Here is a 17,437-nt window from a genome sequence, read left to right as displayed (position 1 = left end):
CCACTAACCTACATTAGATTAGCAAACTGTTCTGTAAAGAAGCCACTCCCTGCTACAGTTGAGTACCCCAAGCCAGGTGGGTGGTGCTGCCAGGTGAGTATAGGCCTCACACGTGGCTCCCTCCAGCAGAGATAACCAAGACTGAAAAACTGATCTGTATGATCTAGCCGAGCATTCTTTATTAATGTTATTTAATTTTCTCACAGCTTAGGCCCTTGTTACAATAATTTCTAGAATTATTGAATGCTAACTACATACTGTTGCTTGCTAACATTAAGAAAAAACAACCTCTTAAACCAGAGTTTAAAGAGACAACCAGCCCCTTATGGATGAATCTTGCCCAGCCTCTCTGATGTCAGCAACTACTTAATCTTCACTCATTTATGCAAAAGGTATTTATGAAGTATTTACTATGACCAGCAAAAGTACATGAGTCACCAGGCTGTCCTCATGTCGCTCATAAGCTAGCAAAGTTTTGGGTTCTGATTCGCGTTGTTAACCTGCGCTGAATGTGTTCTCCTGGCGAAAGTTATCCCTGCATGGGAAGCATGGGGATGTGCCACCTTGGGTAGATTTTCCACTTGACTTCTTGTCTCTGCCCTTTCCAGACTGGAAGCAGAAGGTCTGCATTCAGTACCCCAGAGCTGCTTTCTCAGCAACTGTCTTATGCGGTGTCTCTTCCATTTCCTTAGCTCTAGGAGCTCATTCCTTCTCTTCTCTAGTTAGGATGGTGTCTCTGTGATTCCCACATGAGAATCCTCTGTGATTCTCCTTCCTACATAAACATCAATGTTCACCAGGGCCCCCCTTGCCAAGCCCACTCACATCTGCTAGAGCACACATCTAGGCTAAGGATTCCTTGGCATCATATGGGGAAAACTGCACTTTCAGATCAATGCAAACATTCACTGAGCACTTAGCAGTGCCGTTAGAGAGACGAATTAGAGAGCCGGCTGCCAGGGGAAACTCACAGCAGGGCAGTAATGTTACAGGACCATCCAGCCCAAGTCTGTCTAGCACTGCAGATACGGCAACTGAATTTGGCTGGAATTCTTCAGCATCTGAGCACAAGTTCACCAGACACGGGTATTAAACCAGACCTTCATGTTAACACTTCAAGTTTGGTCAGCTGCTCTGTCCTCTGAGTCTGAATTCTGCCTGCATCCTTCCCTGACACATCTCACCAGATTGCTGATGGTCTGCTCATCACTATGCACAGACATATTTGGCCCTGGCCCCTTCTTGCTCTGGAAGCTGACTACTAGACTTCAGTCAGTGGTCATGTGGCCTCAAAGCAAGGACCAGGCCTCTCTGCCTCAATCTCCCCATCTCTGAAATGAAGATAGCGATAATACCGAGTCCATATGGTGCTGTGATCATTAAATGAAATAATGAATATAAGTACTATCCGTACATTGATGACTCTGAAACTTCAGGCCCCTTTGCTGCCTCCAGATGCCTACCGTTCACTGGACACAGCCATCTGAATGTAGACTAGGCATCGTAAAGTTAACACACCCAAACTGGACTCAATTCACTCACCCACCCACCCCAACCAGTTCTTCCTCGTTGTCCCTGCTCAGTAAATAGGAGCTCCATTCTGCTAGACGATCTTACTCCAGGTCAGAACCCTTGGCATCAGACTTGACTCCCCCTTCTTCTCACATCTTGCCACCAATCTGTCAGTAAATCTTACTTTCTGCTCTTCAAAATCATTCCCTGCATTCCCTGCATGTGCCCACCACTTACCTCTCTGCCTCAGGCATCCTGGCCAACAGTACTGGTGCTCTTGCTCACCTCTTCCTCAGTAGTTAAGGTTTCTGTTTGCCCTGGAGATTTCTTTACTTAGAAAGTGGACTTTGATAAGTTTTTATAATGTGAAGGAGCTGTATTTGGGAATCATCAAAGTGAAGCATGTTTGCTGGTAATAAACTCATCATGAGGTCATCAAGTGTCAGAGGTGCAGCCTAGAGCCTCCCCATTCTCAAGTGTGGCCCATGGACCAGCAGTGTGGACATCACTTGAGAAGCTGTTAGAAATGCAGAACCTCAGGCCTTTCCAGAACTGCAAGATCAGAATTTGCATATGAATCTTATGAAAGTTCAAGAAGCAGGATGAGAAGTCATCTAGTCCAACTCCCTCCCCTCTAATACATACAACACATACATACACACACACACACACACACACACACACATGTATATTGTATGGATAAGGAAACTGAGGCACAAAGTAATACACTCAAAGACACAAAGTTGAATATTTGCCATTTCTTTTATGTTAAGAGGCATTTTTAGAGCCTAATTCATAGAAATCTGTTGAAAGAACTTAGCAAGCAATAGACCTCTATAAAGCTTTGGGGCTCTATTAACTATTCCTTTGACCAGCAATAGCTTTCTTTACAATGCACCCTTGGAAGCTGGAGGGATTAATTATGCAGCAGTTAGCTTCAAAACATGTACTTGTGATTGGATTTAATCCCCTGTCCATGCAATTTGGGAAACAACGCAAAGAGAACACCCTGCTTGTGTGTCCAGGTTCCCACTGGTTTCCCCACAGTCATGGCATGGAGGGTGCTGGCGTTTCAGAAGGAGTGCTTGGCTTCCGGTCACAAGCTGTTCTGTATGACGTGTTTCATTTATGTTCTAAAAATTACAGTGCATACAGGTGTCGTTTCTGCCAGCCAAAAGTCATGTCAAAATCCTTGAGGAAGATTTCCAAAGGCACCTTGGAAGAGGATACAATTCATACACCTTTCTTTCTTACCAAGCATGCAGTCTCTGTTTTCTCTCTCATGAAAGATATTGGGCAGGTCTGACTGTTTCTGGTTGTTTTCAACGCTATTTGTGGATGCATCAGAATATAGAGGGGAGAGTTGTTGTTCTTCACCTTTGGCCAGAAACTCCTCTTGAAGCAATGTGATGAGCAAAGGGAGAAGTAAAATCTAGGCTTCCTATTTCAGCTCAAAATGCCAAATAATGACGCCTTCAATAATTGCATTTCAGTATGACTCTATGTGATTATAACTTTCCTGGAAGAGAAGCAGAGGGAAGAGAACATTAGTAAGACAAATTCCTAGAAACATTCTTCAAAAAGAACTGGGTTAATCACATCCACTGAGGGTATTACAAAACCCAATGATACCTTACTTTTCGCTGAAGCAAAGAAATTTTGCCTAGAAGGAAAAAAAGCAAGCTCGGATTTGGAAAATTTATCCTTGCCTTTAACATGCACTGATTTTATATCTCACATTTTGATTTGTCACCCAGAAAATGAAGCAAATATTTTAATGTCTTCTTTGACAGATACCCTAGTATCTAGATGTCTTATATCTAGATCAGGTAAAGGTCTTTTTAAAAGCATAGAGGACTCTCTTTCCAGCTATGTGGAGGGCTGGATGCTTAGAGAAATTTTTTTCCACTTTAGCACACCTAAAATTGCTGGGAAAAAGAATTAAAAAGAAAGTTCCAGTTAAAGCATGGCTGAGCTGGCAGCAAAATAAAGCAATTCCTTAGAGTCTAGAAATGACAATAAAGCATGAATCCAGAGACATAAGCAGGTGAAGGCCATTGTTTAATCTACACATCCTTGGGGCCTTAGACTGGGGAAGAATAAACCCCCTGTATGGTCAATAAGGAACAAGACCTGGCAAGCAGGCAGAGTAATAGGTTCGATGAGAGGCCCTTTGGGAAAATGCTGATACCCCAAAAGGCACCTTAGTGGCACTAGGAAAAAAGAATGCCTTGCAGAGGAATTTAGAAAAGAAAAATGCTGTAGTGGCCTTAACTCAAGTGGGGAAGAAAAGAAAGAAAAGGAGTAGGAGCAGGAAGGAAGGAAAAGAGAAAACAAAGAAGGGAAGAAACTCTTCTTACTTGGGTTTAGGGCCTGAATTCATACTACCTCTGTGAACAAAGTAAAATAACATAAAATTTTAGTTAAATTTATTTAAAGTGGCCCAGTTGGATAAATGCACCAGGCATTTGGCAGAAGTAATATAAATGGCCTCTGGAGGAAAAGAATTTAAACCCAGACCTCAGAAGTTTCCACAAATGAACTTTCAAAGGAAGTGAGCTAAAAATTGAAATATACCAAAGACATGAGAAAATGAGTCACCATATGAAAGAGTTAGCTGAAATCACCTTTTTTATGATCAGACTTCAGAGATTGTTATATGTTGGAATTATAAAAAAAAAGAAATATCTAATGATATAGTTATATATATCTAAAGATCTAAAAAATGGACTAGAACATATAACAAAAGGGTAAGACACTATCAAAGCTGAACAGGCAAATTTTAAGAAAACCAAACAGAACTTTTAGAAATTAAAAAAAGAAGAAATTTGACTTTTGGATTTAATAGCATATTGGATATAGCTGAAGAGAGAATTAGTGGTGTGGAATACACAGGCGAAGAGATTTCTTACAGTAAGTAGAGTCAGGGAGACAAAGCAATAGAATTCATGATAGTGAAAGAGACACAGAAGATGAGCAGGGAAGTCCAACATGCATCTAATTGACACTTAAAATGTACAGAATGAGAGAATAGGAGAGAGACAATATTCAAGAAGATAGTGGCTAATATGTTTCAAAATTGATTAAAGACACCATTCCTCAAATTCAGAAATTTATACCTAGACCTATCTTAGCAAAACTGCAGAATTACAAATGTTAAATGCAGACTGAAAGACAGATTACCTGCAGAGAAATGAAAACTAGACATACAACTCTTTCTTGTAAGTGACAATAGAACCAAGTAACAGTAGAACAATACCTTCAGTAATCCAAAAGAAAAGTAACTCTTAAGATAGAAGTGTAAGTGGAGCAAAAGCAAAACTCTTCCAAGAATATATATTCAGACAAACACTGTGTCTACAGTGCAGTGAAGATAGATCCACTCAAGAAATTTCAAAACGATGTAGTACAGAGAGGAAAATGTGACCTCAGAGGAAGGACTGAGGAGCAAGGAATGAAGCATGAAGAAAGAACCAAGTAAACATTGGCTACATAAAAAGATAACGATGTTAGCAAAAAGTTGTTAATAAAACACTAACTGAAATATTGGATATTTAAGTAAGAAATGAGCATTCAAAGATTCTCATATTAATTGGAAGGAAATAAAAGATATTCTTTCACTTTAGATTTTGTTAAGTTAAATAAACCTCTTAAAATTTTAGAATATGCAGTAGAAGATTAAAAACATAGATTTAACCTTATAACCTATAAGGAAAAAAGAGGAGAGGGCACAGAAGTAGAAGAAAAAGCATAGAAAATTTGAGACAAATAGAAAATACAAAATAAAAATGCTAGAAGAGAATCCCAGTTTATCAGTAATCAAAATTAATGTAAATCAACTAAACCCTAGATAAAAGAGTTTTACACACTGGGTTGTTTAAATGACTACTTATAGCAATCTAAAACTTAAGGATTGGAAAGTTTAAAAGTAAAAAAAAAATACATATATTTTAAAAGGCAAAAGAAAGATTGTATAGCTATATTAATGTATGAAAAAATGGACATTAAAATCAGAAAAGCATTACTAGAGAAAAAAAGCATCATTACATGATCATCTCCACTTCATCAGAAGATAAAAATTCTAAACTTGTGTCTACTTATTATATAGCCTCAAAATGGCAGGAACTCAAAGAGCAATCAACAGAAGTATTAGGGAAATTGACATTCCCCTTCATAGTGAGAGGTTTTAACATGCCTCTCAAGTCATTGGCAGAGCAAATGCATAAAAAGATTCAGGATTTAGAGGATCTGAGGACACATTTGACAATCTTAATCTAATTGACTTAAAAAGGGCACTCCATCTAACAAATGGAAAATTCACATTCTTTTTAAGGACATGGAACAATTATAAAAATTGATCATCTGCTAGACCATAAAGCAAGCTTCATAAATTTTCACAGCATTAATATATAGAACACACCTTTGTGACTATAATGCAAAAAAGGTAGAAACCAATCACCAAAAGATATAGGAGAACCCATCATTTGGGAAATTAAAACATACATTCAAAAAGCTCATGTGTCAAAAAAGAATTCTAATGAAAATTGGAATATACTTAAAATAAGTCATAATGAAAACACTACATATCAAAATTTGTGGGATGTAGCTAAATTGTGACTAGAATATTTGCTTTTAAAGTATTCTATGGGCACCTGGGTGGCTCAGTCAGTTAAGTGTCTGACTCTGGCTCAGGTCATGATCTTGGGGTCCTGAGATTAAGCCCCACATCAGGCTCCCCATTGAGCTAGGAGTCTGCTTCTCCCTCTCCCTCTGCCCTTCCCCCTGCTCCTGTGAGCGCCCTCCCTCTCTCTCTCTCAAATAAATAAATAAAATCTTTAAAAAATAAATAAAATTAGTCTATTAAAAAATAAAAAAACTGTAAAGTAACCTAAGTAAGCATCATATTTGAGAAGTCAGAAAAGAGAAATAGAATAAGCCTCCAAAAAGCAGTAGGAAGGCAATAAAAAGGTAAGAGCAGAAATTATCAAATGACAAAGATAGGTCAATCAATCCTAAGAATGGTCCTTAAAAGAAGGGTTGCCTGGGTAGCTCAGTCGGTTAAGCCTCTGACTCTTGGTTTTGTCTCAGGTCATTATCTCCGGGTCTTCAGATCAAGCCCCATGTCAGGCTCCATGCTCAGTGCAGATTCGGCTTGAAGAGTCCCTCATCTTCTGTTCTCCCCCACTCACATGAGTGTGCTCTCTCTCTCTTTCATAAATAAATCTTTGAAAGAAGAAGAAGAAGAAGAAGAAGAAGAAGAAGAAGAAGAAGAAAAAGAAAGAAAGAAAGAAAGAAAGAAAGAAAGAAAGAAAGACCTCAAAATCACTAAGAATTTTTTGAGAGAGAGTACAAGCAGGGAGGGGCAGAGGGAGAGAGAGAATCTTAAGCAGGCTCCACACCCAGCACAGTGCCCAACAAAAGGCTCCATCTCATGACCCTGAGATCCTGACCTGAGCCAAATTCAAGAGTTGGGTCACTTAAGCAACTGAGCTACCCAGGCACCCCTAAAATCACTAGCAATTTTTTTAAGAATAAAAGAGATGAAGCAAAAGGCAATAATGAAAAAGGATGACTATAACAGAGATTGAAAAGAAAATAAAAGAATCCCATGACCAACTTCATGCCAATAAATTTTTTTTAAAGATTTTATTTATTTATTCGACAGAGATAGAGACAGCCAGTGAAAGAGGGAACACAAGCAGGGGGAGTGGAAGAGGAAGAAGCAGGCTCAGAGCGGAGGAGCCTGATGTGGGGCTCGATCCCATAACGCCGGGATCACGCCCTGAGCCAAAGGCAGACGCTTAATGACTGCGCCACCCGGGTGCCCCCATGCCAATAAATTTTAAAACTTTTTTTTGAATGAGCACATACCAGAAAAAAAATACCAATGACCAAGATCTGACTCAGGAAGAAATAGAAAACCTGAGAAGTTGAATTTGCTTCTAGTCACGATAGAAACTGAATCAATATTTTAAATTTTGCACAGCAAAAATACCAGGCCCAGACAACTTTATAAGTAAACTCCACCAAGCTTTTAAGGAATGAAAAATTTCCAGATTATGTAAACTCTTTCAGAAAAATGAAAAAGTTGCAGGGAAGAAGGGCTGTTACATTCTCTAACTTAGTTTATGAGGCTAGTCTAATACTGACCTCAAAACCAATTGAAGGCAGCTTGAGAAAGAAAAATCACTGGCTAGTCTCCACATTGAACCTGGATGCAGAAATCTGAAATGGAATTTTAGTAAATGGAATCCAATAATTTTTTTAAAGATTTTATTTATTTGAGAGAAAGAGAGTGAGAAAGACAGAGCACAAGCTGGGGGAGGGGCAGAGGGAGAAGCAGGTTCCCTGCTGAGGGGGGAGCCCTACTCAGGGCTCAATCCAGAACTCTGGGATCATGACCTGAGCTAAAGGCAGATGTCTAACCTACTGAGTCACCCAGGCATCCCCGATAATTATTTTTTAAAAGTAACGCATAATTACTAAGTTAGATTTATTCCAAAGATGCAAATTTGTGTTTGTGTTAGATAAGCAACTAACGTAACTTGTACATTACCAGCTTGAAGAAGAAAGACCAAATAACCAGCTCATTAGAAAACGCAGTGCTGGACACGGTCCTCACAGGACTACAAAGGGAAAAAGAAAGAATATGAAAAAGATAGAAGAAAGTCCTTTGGGGATGTGGCAGAAACTAAAGATTCATTTGCTTCTGCAACATTAGAAAATATGTCTGCGTAACGGATATATTCTTTGAGTAGTTGTCCTGGGTGAAATCAGCAACCAATTTCTAATAAAACAAACTTAAAGCACCAAACATAAAAAGTATATGGTATATTTTTACCTTTCTTTATTCTTTTCCCCTCAAATCAAGGTCTTAGAAATAGCCCATAGGAATGGGTTTTTATTTTATTTTATTTTGTTTTATTTCATTTTATTTTTTGGCAGTGGTCGGCTTTCAGTCATATAGTTAAAAATACTTGAAGTATTTTTACTTAAATACTTAATACTTAAAAAAAGTATTTGAAGAAACCCCAAATGTATGTTCAGCATAGTTCACAAAAATGGTACACATTTTGAACCAGATGGCTCATAGAGATTCAATAAAAAGCTTAAAATAATGTGAAATTGCAAAATTGTAAAATCAGTTCAAACTGATATGTAGCCTATGAAGTCTCCCTTTTTAACTCCAATCAAGAATTTTCTAGGAATATTCTCTGCATTTTTCCTTCAGATATTCAATATTCTTTTAGAAGTATCCAGTTTTATATTTATGGGATCAAATGTTTACACCGAGCTCTTAGGGAATCACATAATCCCAAAGGAGAGTATCGTTGGCCTCCACTCAGTTCAAATTAGTAAGGTGAGTAGCCAGATATTGAGGCAGACAAGGTCCATAGGATCATTTTCCACTTACCTGCAAACCAGAGCTCCTCCAATGACTGCATATTTATGCCTAGGCTTCCAAGGAATCATGGAATTTCATGCACAGGCTCTGGAACTATAAACTGTGGGGAATAGATGTTTACTGAGCATCAGTACGTTTACAGAGGCTCTTGTTCTGAAGCATGTTTTCTGCATCACAGTTATTGAGTTCATTTTAAGGGCAGTGAAGATGTCGGTGCAGTAACTGAAATAGGTTATAGAGCTTTCTGTGGTGTGTTTCTCCTCCTTTATTGATATTTCCTTATAATCTGAAGGGACACCAAAGGGAAGAATCATGAAGCAATGTGTTATTTTAAAATGTCAAGTCATCTAACTAGTAGGTTAATTTAGACACCAAAATTCTATTGTACAAACTTGGAAACACTTGCCACATTTTCATTTGAGGCAAATACATGTAGTGAGAATAAGGCTGTCACGTTGGTCACTGGGGTAAATGTGGCTGACTGAACTAGCTAAGGCAGAGCCCCCCCCAATAGCCATCAGGGATCTCCCCCAGCTGTGCATGTAGACTGTGGAAACTCCTGCCCACTTGGGGAAGCTTTGTTCTTTACTAAAGATCACAGAGTGGTTGCTTAGATGCACAAGGAAGAGAATTACATATTTCAAAACAAACTAAATGAGAAACCACTCTTTGTTTTCTATTCTGAATAATAGTCCCAATGCACTGACAATAGCAGATCGAGGAAATATTTTGAAGTTTTAAACTAAAGCTTTAGGGGCGTCTGGGTGGCTCAGTCGGTTGAGCGTCCCTGTCGATTTGGACTCAGGTCATGATATCAGGGTGGTGAGATCAAACCCTACATGGGGCTCTGCACTCAGCACTCAGTGGGCAGTCTGCTTGAGATTCTCTTTCCCTCTTCCTCTGCCCTTTCCCCCTCTCTCAAATAAATAAATCCAAGGTCATGTATTGCATGGAGCATTAGGTGTTATACCCAAACAATGACTCATGGAATACTACATCAAAAACTAATGATGTACTGTATGGTGACTAACATAACATAATTTTTTTAAAAATTAAGTCAGACAAAGACAAAAAATTAAATTAAAATAATATTTTAAAAAAACTAAAGCTTTAATGTGCAAAATAGAGTATAGATGTCAAGAAACTGGAATCAAGATATTGAAAATTGATAAAAGAATCTGGTATTTAGAAAAGGTCATTCAAATACAATTAGGCCATACCTCACCCACTGCTCCGTTAAATGATTTGATACATGCAACAGATAAACAACTATTTCAAAGATGAATAAAACTCGCTGCCAAATAAGGCCGAGTTGTGAACACAATTACCAAGTACTCAGGGGATGCGTGCTGGCTGGAGGCGTGGACACGGGTGTGGGCATAAAGAGAAGGTGGTGCGGAATGCCACCTGCGGAGGAAGGGGAAGCCTCATGAGGAAGATGACGTGAAAGCTGTCACTAAGATAAGGAAAAGGCAGTGAGGAGGAAAGTAGAAGCTATGGAACAGGGAATACATAAAGCTACATCTTCCAGGCATGATTCCAAAACATGGTGACTGGATTCATAAAGCACCTGCTTTTTCTTGTCTCCTTCAGTGTTTACGTATCCAGAAAATGGCACTGACGATTTCAAACACCAAGCAAAGAACATAAATCACCAGGTATTTATCTTTGATAACCTTAAAAAGTTATTTTACCAGCAAAATAAAGGTTTATTCAAAAACAGTAGAAAATGTCAATGCAGGACAAGTAAGCTATGGCAAACCATAGACAATCCCACCAAACAAAGGAGGGAAAAGCTGTTTTATAGAGGAAAGGGGGGAGTTGGGGAGACTGCTATAAACAAAAAGTCCATTGGAGGAAACTAGGAGCGCTATGTATAGTGGCTTCTCATTGGCTGAGCTGAGACTGTCTCTCATTGGCTGAGCTATTGGCGTTCCCTTCTCTTGCTGGGATAATAAAGTAGTAGTGAAAGTGGTATCCAGAGCAAGGTCCCTCTTTTCCTGTTGGGTCTAAACTGACTTCGAGTAATAGGGCATAAAAGCTCCCCCTGCCCAACCTCCTGATCATTTTAGTGAGGTTTCCCTTTATTAATTTTCACAGATGTCACAGAAGACAGACCAGAAGGGTCCTTAGATCACATTGCAGGTCACTACCTAAGTGGGTTATGAAATCAAGTTAGTAGGTCTCAGAACAGAATAGAGTATAGAATAGATCAGAAAAGAATAATGTAGCATAACGTGCCATAGCATAAATAGCATAAAACCGATAGATGTCCCTAACCGGAACTATCGAAGTGCATCCAAGATAAGAAGAATAAGTATTGTGCTGTATACTTTTTGTTACCATTGTATATGTTATATACAAATTGATATATACTGTAAATTACATAATTACATAATCTATTATGACCATATTTTATAGTATGTAAGTATATATATTTTGTACTCATTTATATATAATATTATATAGTAATATCTATCTATATAATTAGAACAAGATAGACTGGAACAGAAGTATATAACATAAGGTACTTGAACTTTGGATAGCAGAGTGAATCAAAGTTGTGTACAACTTTTATTTGTGTCTTATATAGTATATGTTTATCGTATTATTAAGTGTTTAAATATATTATACAATTACGTATTACATATATAATTTTATATACACATATATAACATGTTAAATAATGATGTGTATGTTATATAGTGTAATATATATTACATATGTTATAGAATAGTAATATACAATTATGCTTTGTATATTATATAATTTGTATTTTTGTATATTACAAAATGAAAACATTTATATAGCATTGATGTATATTTGGATAATAATAATGGGTAATATTTATATAACACTTACAAGACTCTTGGATAATCTACAAATTGGGAACAACAATTGGAGGCTGTTGTGAGGTTCAAGTATGCTTATGCATGTAACATAAAGCTTGGCACACACAATAAGCTATCAAAAATGGTAGCTTTTAATACCATTAGTGCAAGGTTTCATGATCAGAAGGTGGTGATTCTTTGATAGATTCTAAATCAGTCTGATGTCAGACACTATGCTTTTTTCACAATATGCATGAACTAATTGCCAGCTGACTATACCGGAGTCCCTTTGATAAGCTGGATACCGAATTTTAGGCTAATTGATAAAAAGTCAATTTTAGAAAGTCGAAATTGTTTACTACTATTCATATGTCCCTATTTCTATAGAACAAATATTCCCACTCTCGGAGCTAAGACTGTCACCTTTCATGAACAACTATAGCAAAAAAAAAAAAAACTATTTGAAGAAATTTGGTTTTGTTTTTTTTTAAGATTTTATTTATTTATTTGACAGAGATAGAGACAGCCAGCAAGAGAGGGAACACAAGCAGGGGGAGTGGGAGAGGAAGAAGCAGGCTCCCAGCGGAGGAGCCTGATGTGGGGCTCGATCCCATAACACCGGGATCACACCCTGAGCTGAAGGCAGACGCTTAACCGCTGTGCCACCCAGGCGCCCCTAAATTTGTAGTTGTATCTGATAGATTTCCACATAATTGGTTTTGGTTTCTAATGAAATCAAACTTAGCTAAGAAATTGAAAATAAACCTATGGTTGAAACAAAGCCTCAAATAATAGGTATTTTAACACTCACGATCCATACACGAGAATTACATTGCATTCACTTATTCATTTTCTGTTTTCCTCCTTCCTTCTCTCATTTTTCTATTATTTTCTCTTTCAGGGATCTCTTTCCAAAGAACCATTACAGATGAACACCTATGTTGCCTTGTACAAATTTGTACCACAGGAGAATGAAGATTTGGAAATGAGGTAAAAAAAATTTTTTTAAGAATAAGAGAGAAAGAAAATTTAAAGTCAGTTTTTCATGTGAAAAAAAGAGTTCAATTAGTGCTACCTCCTAATGCTATAGAGCAGTGATTCTCCCATGTGAGCAAGCACCCAGGGACTTGTCGGGCTGCTTAGCAGACAGATTCCTGGGCCCTATCCCTACAGTTTCTGATTCTGCAGGTCTGGGGGGGGCTTGAGAATTTGCATTTCTCACTGGTCAGCAGGTGGTTCTGACTGATCAGGGTCCACACCTGAAGAAGCGCAGTGTAGTGCATCAGCAGCAGAACTGCCAATGGGTGTTTGTGTGAAGCTTGAGCATTGAATGCACTTGGCATCCTGTGGGGTCTAATAGGGAATCAAAATCAATGTCTTTAATGGCCAAATTAACATGGATTAAAGGCTCAAACTAAAACTGTTTGTTTATCCTGGAAGCTCCCCCAAGGCACGCCCTGAGCTATGCCTTTGTTTCAGGGTCCATCCCACTTCATGGTACCTGAAACACAGGGGAGGGTAAGGTGAGCTTTGGGACCCTCAAGCAATCCTAAACCTTCTCCTGACCACAGTTTATGTTCCTCCTGTTTCGGGGCTATTGAAGCTAGAGTCAGTGCTCTTCATAGGCTACTTGTTGTGTGACTTTAAGCAATGTATAAACATTTTGTTGTTCTGATTTCCTTACTTATAAAAGAATAATAGTGACCTCTTACTCTGAGGTATTTTTGAGGATGAAATGAATAATGTTCATAAAGCACAGTTCCTCATCAACAAAAAACTCAGTGACTGATAATTATTACAATTTTTATGACGCGGTGTTCACTGGCTATCTCAGAGAAAATGCTTTCTTCCTTTCCTCCATGCATAACCCCAAAACATAAGGGTTTGGTGCTTTTTAACCCTAGAGCAGGATAGAAGGGGCTGCTTTTCTAGTCAGATGTTCCCTTGGAGATTGGTTCTTTCCTCTTCTGAAGAGAACAGGGAGCTAAAGTAGCACTGAAAACTACTGCAATGCTAGAGCGTTAGGGATATGGCCTCCATTTTGAGGCGGACTCCACTTGTCGGGATATCATGGAGGCCAAGTTACCAGTTGCCAGGCACTCCCTTCACATGGCTTCTGGAAGGTGTCGTCTCTTCAACCTGGAGCGCTTTGGGCTTCTCCTCCAGAGGCTGCGCCATTTCCCAGGCATGGTCCCTCTCCAGCTTGCTGGAGTGTGGTTTCCCACTTCAGTGAAATCTGCCTTTCCTCTTTCACTTTACCCAAAGCCCCATAAAAGGAAAGAGCTACCAAAAAGTCTCCACTTAGCCCCCCTTTCCCAGTTTCCAACTGCCATGAGGTCAAGCTCAGCAGTGTGGCGCCCTGCATCCAACAAGACTCCGTAGCCAATGTGTGTATCCTGCTGGAGTCTGGCTGGTACCCAAGGTCAGCTTGGTTTCAGTATTCACTTGCCATCTTCTTCCAAGTGATTCTTGGGCCTTTCCAGAGCAGAGTTCAGGGCCTGAATCCTGGCGCCTGGGATATGTTCAGACAAGTAGGCTCTTATAATCTGAGTTTTCTCCATCATTGAGTAAGAATTGCCATGCTGAACTCACTGGCTGGAGCTGTAAACAGACCCGAACAGCCTGGCGTCAGTGAGTGAGAAGGTGACAGCACTTACCAAGTGAAGCCCTGTTCTCTCAGGGATAAAACCAGCCGTAGAAGTCAGAGCTTGCCTGGGAGTCATCGCTGGGGGGCTGCCTTGCCTCTGGCTAACTGTCCACAATCAACTCTCTGCTGATGAAGACAAGGGTGGTATCTGTTCACATTGCAATAAATACCGTTTGTTGTGTCCTTCCTGAGACTGTCATTTGGGTATCTAGAATTTAAACTGGAACAACTTCCCAGTGTGTCAGTCCCACCATTTTATACCAGAAGATTATTCTCAGGTCAGCAGATGAAAGGAACAATTCCAGAGAAATATAGGATGTTATTAGGGTACTGAGGAATGACGTCTAGCTGCCTGGTGGTGGTCATAAATTTTTGTGCTTCTTTTAGACAGTTGCAGGTCATTAAAAGTCAAGTTGTCTGGTCACGAATCAAACGTTTACAGTCTGCTCTGAGGCAAACAAGACTATTCATTCCCAGGAGTGAAATGCCTGCATTACATAGACTGCAAGATTGGAGTGATAAATCATACTTTTTCTTTTTTTCCTTTTCTTTTTCTTTTTTTTTTTCCAAGAAATTGTATGTTCCCAATTTAAAAAGCTAGGCACTTGATTTAGAATGTGTAAAGCAATGCTTTGGGTATTTGGTATAATTCCTTGAATGAACTGGCGCTTTGTGAATTATCCTTTTCTCCTCATACCATAAGGTAGAAAAAAATTCCTTTTAACAAAATATCATTCTTATCCACCTACATTCTCATCCAGGGAGCACGCAGGTATTGTCCTCAGGGCAGAGGACAAATGAGGTGAGGGCACAGGGAATGTTTGGAGTGTAAGCTTGAGGGCAAAGAAGACCCAACTGGCAAAGCCAACAGCTGTAATTCAGAGCGGCTTAATCATTGCTTCACCAAGCATCCATTACATATCTGCTCAGGAACAGGGAAGGCTTTTCTGCCAACAGCTAACAATCCAGACCTTTCTCCTGACCTCCAGATTCACATCCCTACTTGCCTACCCTAGGAGTGGATGGCACACAGCAGGGCCACCCTCCCTCCCACAAACCTGCTCCTTGGGGTGAATAATGTCATCATCTATCTGCCTGGGCTTCTAGCCAGCCACCAGGGGTGACCCTTTACTTTGTGCCTAAAATGTATTTAATTTCAAGTCTTAAGTTCAAAGTTCTCTTTGCCTGAATCTGCTGTGTCCATCCCCATATCCACCTCTCACTGGATTGATGTAGCAGACCCTACATGGTCTGTGTTTCTAGTCTTGCCCCTCACCCCTCCCTTCCCATCCTTCTTGTGTGGAAAAGTCTCTAAGGTGACAGCATAGTGTACCGGGGGGGGGCATCTATACTTGGGAATCAGATGGAATGGGCTCATATCCTAACCCCTCTACTTTCTAACAATAGAGCATATTACCTAACTTCCTGACTCTCTGTTTTGTCATCTTCAAAATAGGGATAATAAGGCTTTCTCCTATGGGAACACTGTAATTAAATAAAATAATAATATATGGTACATAGTAGGAGCTTGTTAGTGTCCATTCCAGTCAGCTCTATTCATATTCCAGCAGTAGACATTTCCTTTCCAGACTTAAGAAATGAGAAACAGAGGAAGAGAGAATGAATATATCAACATGGATTCCCCGACTGTTTAAGAATAAAAAATGTGGGCATCACTTGAAATGGGTTTAACTCCTAGCCAAGCCACACATTAGCTGTATGACCCTCCCAAAACCCCCCAAAAAGTTACACAAGCCATAGGAGCCTCTGCTTCTTCACTTATAAAAGGAGATAATCATTGTGCAGACCTCAAGTTTGCTCATAAAACACACACATTTTTGCTTTAAAGTCTCTGATGTCCTCCCATTTCCCTTGGGAAAAGACTACAGAATATACGGGGACCTCCAGGACGGGCACAGTTTCGTCCCTGGGGACCTCTCCGCTTTGTCTTGTACCACTGTTCCCTCCCCTCCACACTGGCTTCTTTCCTTCCCCAGAAGGACCAAGCTATCACCTGCCAAGGCCTTTTTCTTCCTGCAGTCTGCCCCCCACCCCCACCAGGCCTGCTATCCACCCTCCACCGCCATTGCAATCACACGCATACACACATGCTCCCACAGATCTCAGCTCAGCTTTCACTTCCTCGGTACACCCTTTCCTGACTCCCAGTCTGGGTGTGATTCCTCTATTAGCTCCTTTCATGACACCATATTTCTTTCCTTTAAAGCACTTACCTCAACTTGTATTTATATATTTCTGGAATTATTTGGTGAACCTCTATCTTCCTTATAAACATGAGAACAAATCTGTCATTGCTAGCCTATATCTCCCTGTAGCACAGGACAATTCTTGAAACATAGTATATGATTGATGAATATGTGATGAAGGAATGGACAAGTATCATGGAGACGAAATGAACTAATGCTGTGCCTGCCATGCACAATCAGTGGGCACGTCAAGTACATGACAATATAATGGAAACGATAAAAGAGGAAGCAAACCAAGCTCAGAGGGCTTCGCCAGGACCTCTTTTCTGGAGGAGATGGGCCTTGAGCCCATGATAAATATTATTTGTCAAGAAGAAATGGTGGAAAAGGAGACCAAAGGGTTTCAGACAATTTGGAAGAAGCTCTGGTAAGCCCTTACTGAGCACTCACATTTGAGGGATGGAGGAGTAGGCCTCAGAAGGGAGATACCGGGGCTCTGCCCCCTCAGTCTTAGGGCAGGGAGTCCTCCTCTTAGAAGTGCCATGGTCCCATCATTGGTCTCCAAATTTTGTCTGAAGGCAGAGGCTTTCAGTGCAAAATAAACCTCCTTCATAAAGTCATCCATTACCTCCCCAAATTGCTGGAGCTCTCATGATAATGCTTTATCTGTCCAGCATGGGCAGAGAGCAGGACAGACAAGGCAGCAGGGCAGAAAAGAGCACTATCAGGGAGTCACAGAGACCCGGGTCTGCCTTCCAGCACTGATCCTTCCCAGCTGCGTCTATTTGAGCCAACAATGTAATCTCTTGGGGGGCTTAGTTTTCTCCTTCCTAAG

General features: G+C 39.9%; 1 protein-coding gene across 3 annotated transcripts in view; it reads left to right on the top strand.

Annotated features, from left to right (window-relative positions):
* STAC (SH3 and cysteine rich domain) overlaps positions 1-17,437 on the top strand; it is a 146,743-nt gene that overhangs the window by 103,503 nt on the left and 25,803 nt on the right. For all 3 annotated transcript variants that reach the window (XM_008710424.2, XM_008710431.2, XM_008710418.2), the window contains 2 exons: positions 10,511-10,575; positions 12,650-12,738. In XM_008710424.2, coding sequence (XP_008708646.1) covers positions 10,511-10,575; positions 12,650-12,738 — 154 coding nt within the window. The remainder of the gene's footprint in view (positions 1-10,510; positions 10,576-12,649; positions 12,739-17,437) is intronic.

This window comes from Ursus maritimus, unplaced genomic scaffold (assembly GCF_017311325.1).
Source record: "Ursus maritimus isolate PB19 unplaced genomic scaffold, ASM1731132v1 scaffold_20, whole genome shotgun sequence".
NCBI classification, from domain to species: Eukaryota; Metazoa; Chordata; class Mammalia; order Carnivora; family Ursidae; genus Ursus; species Ursus maritimus.
This window is presented reverse-complemented; position numbering and strand designations above follow the sequence as displayed.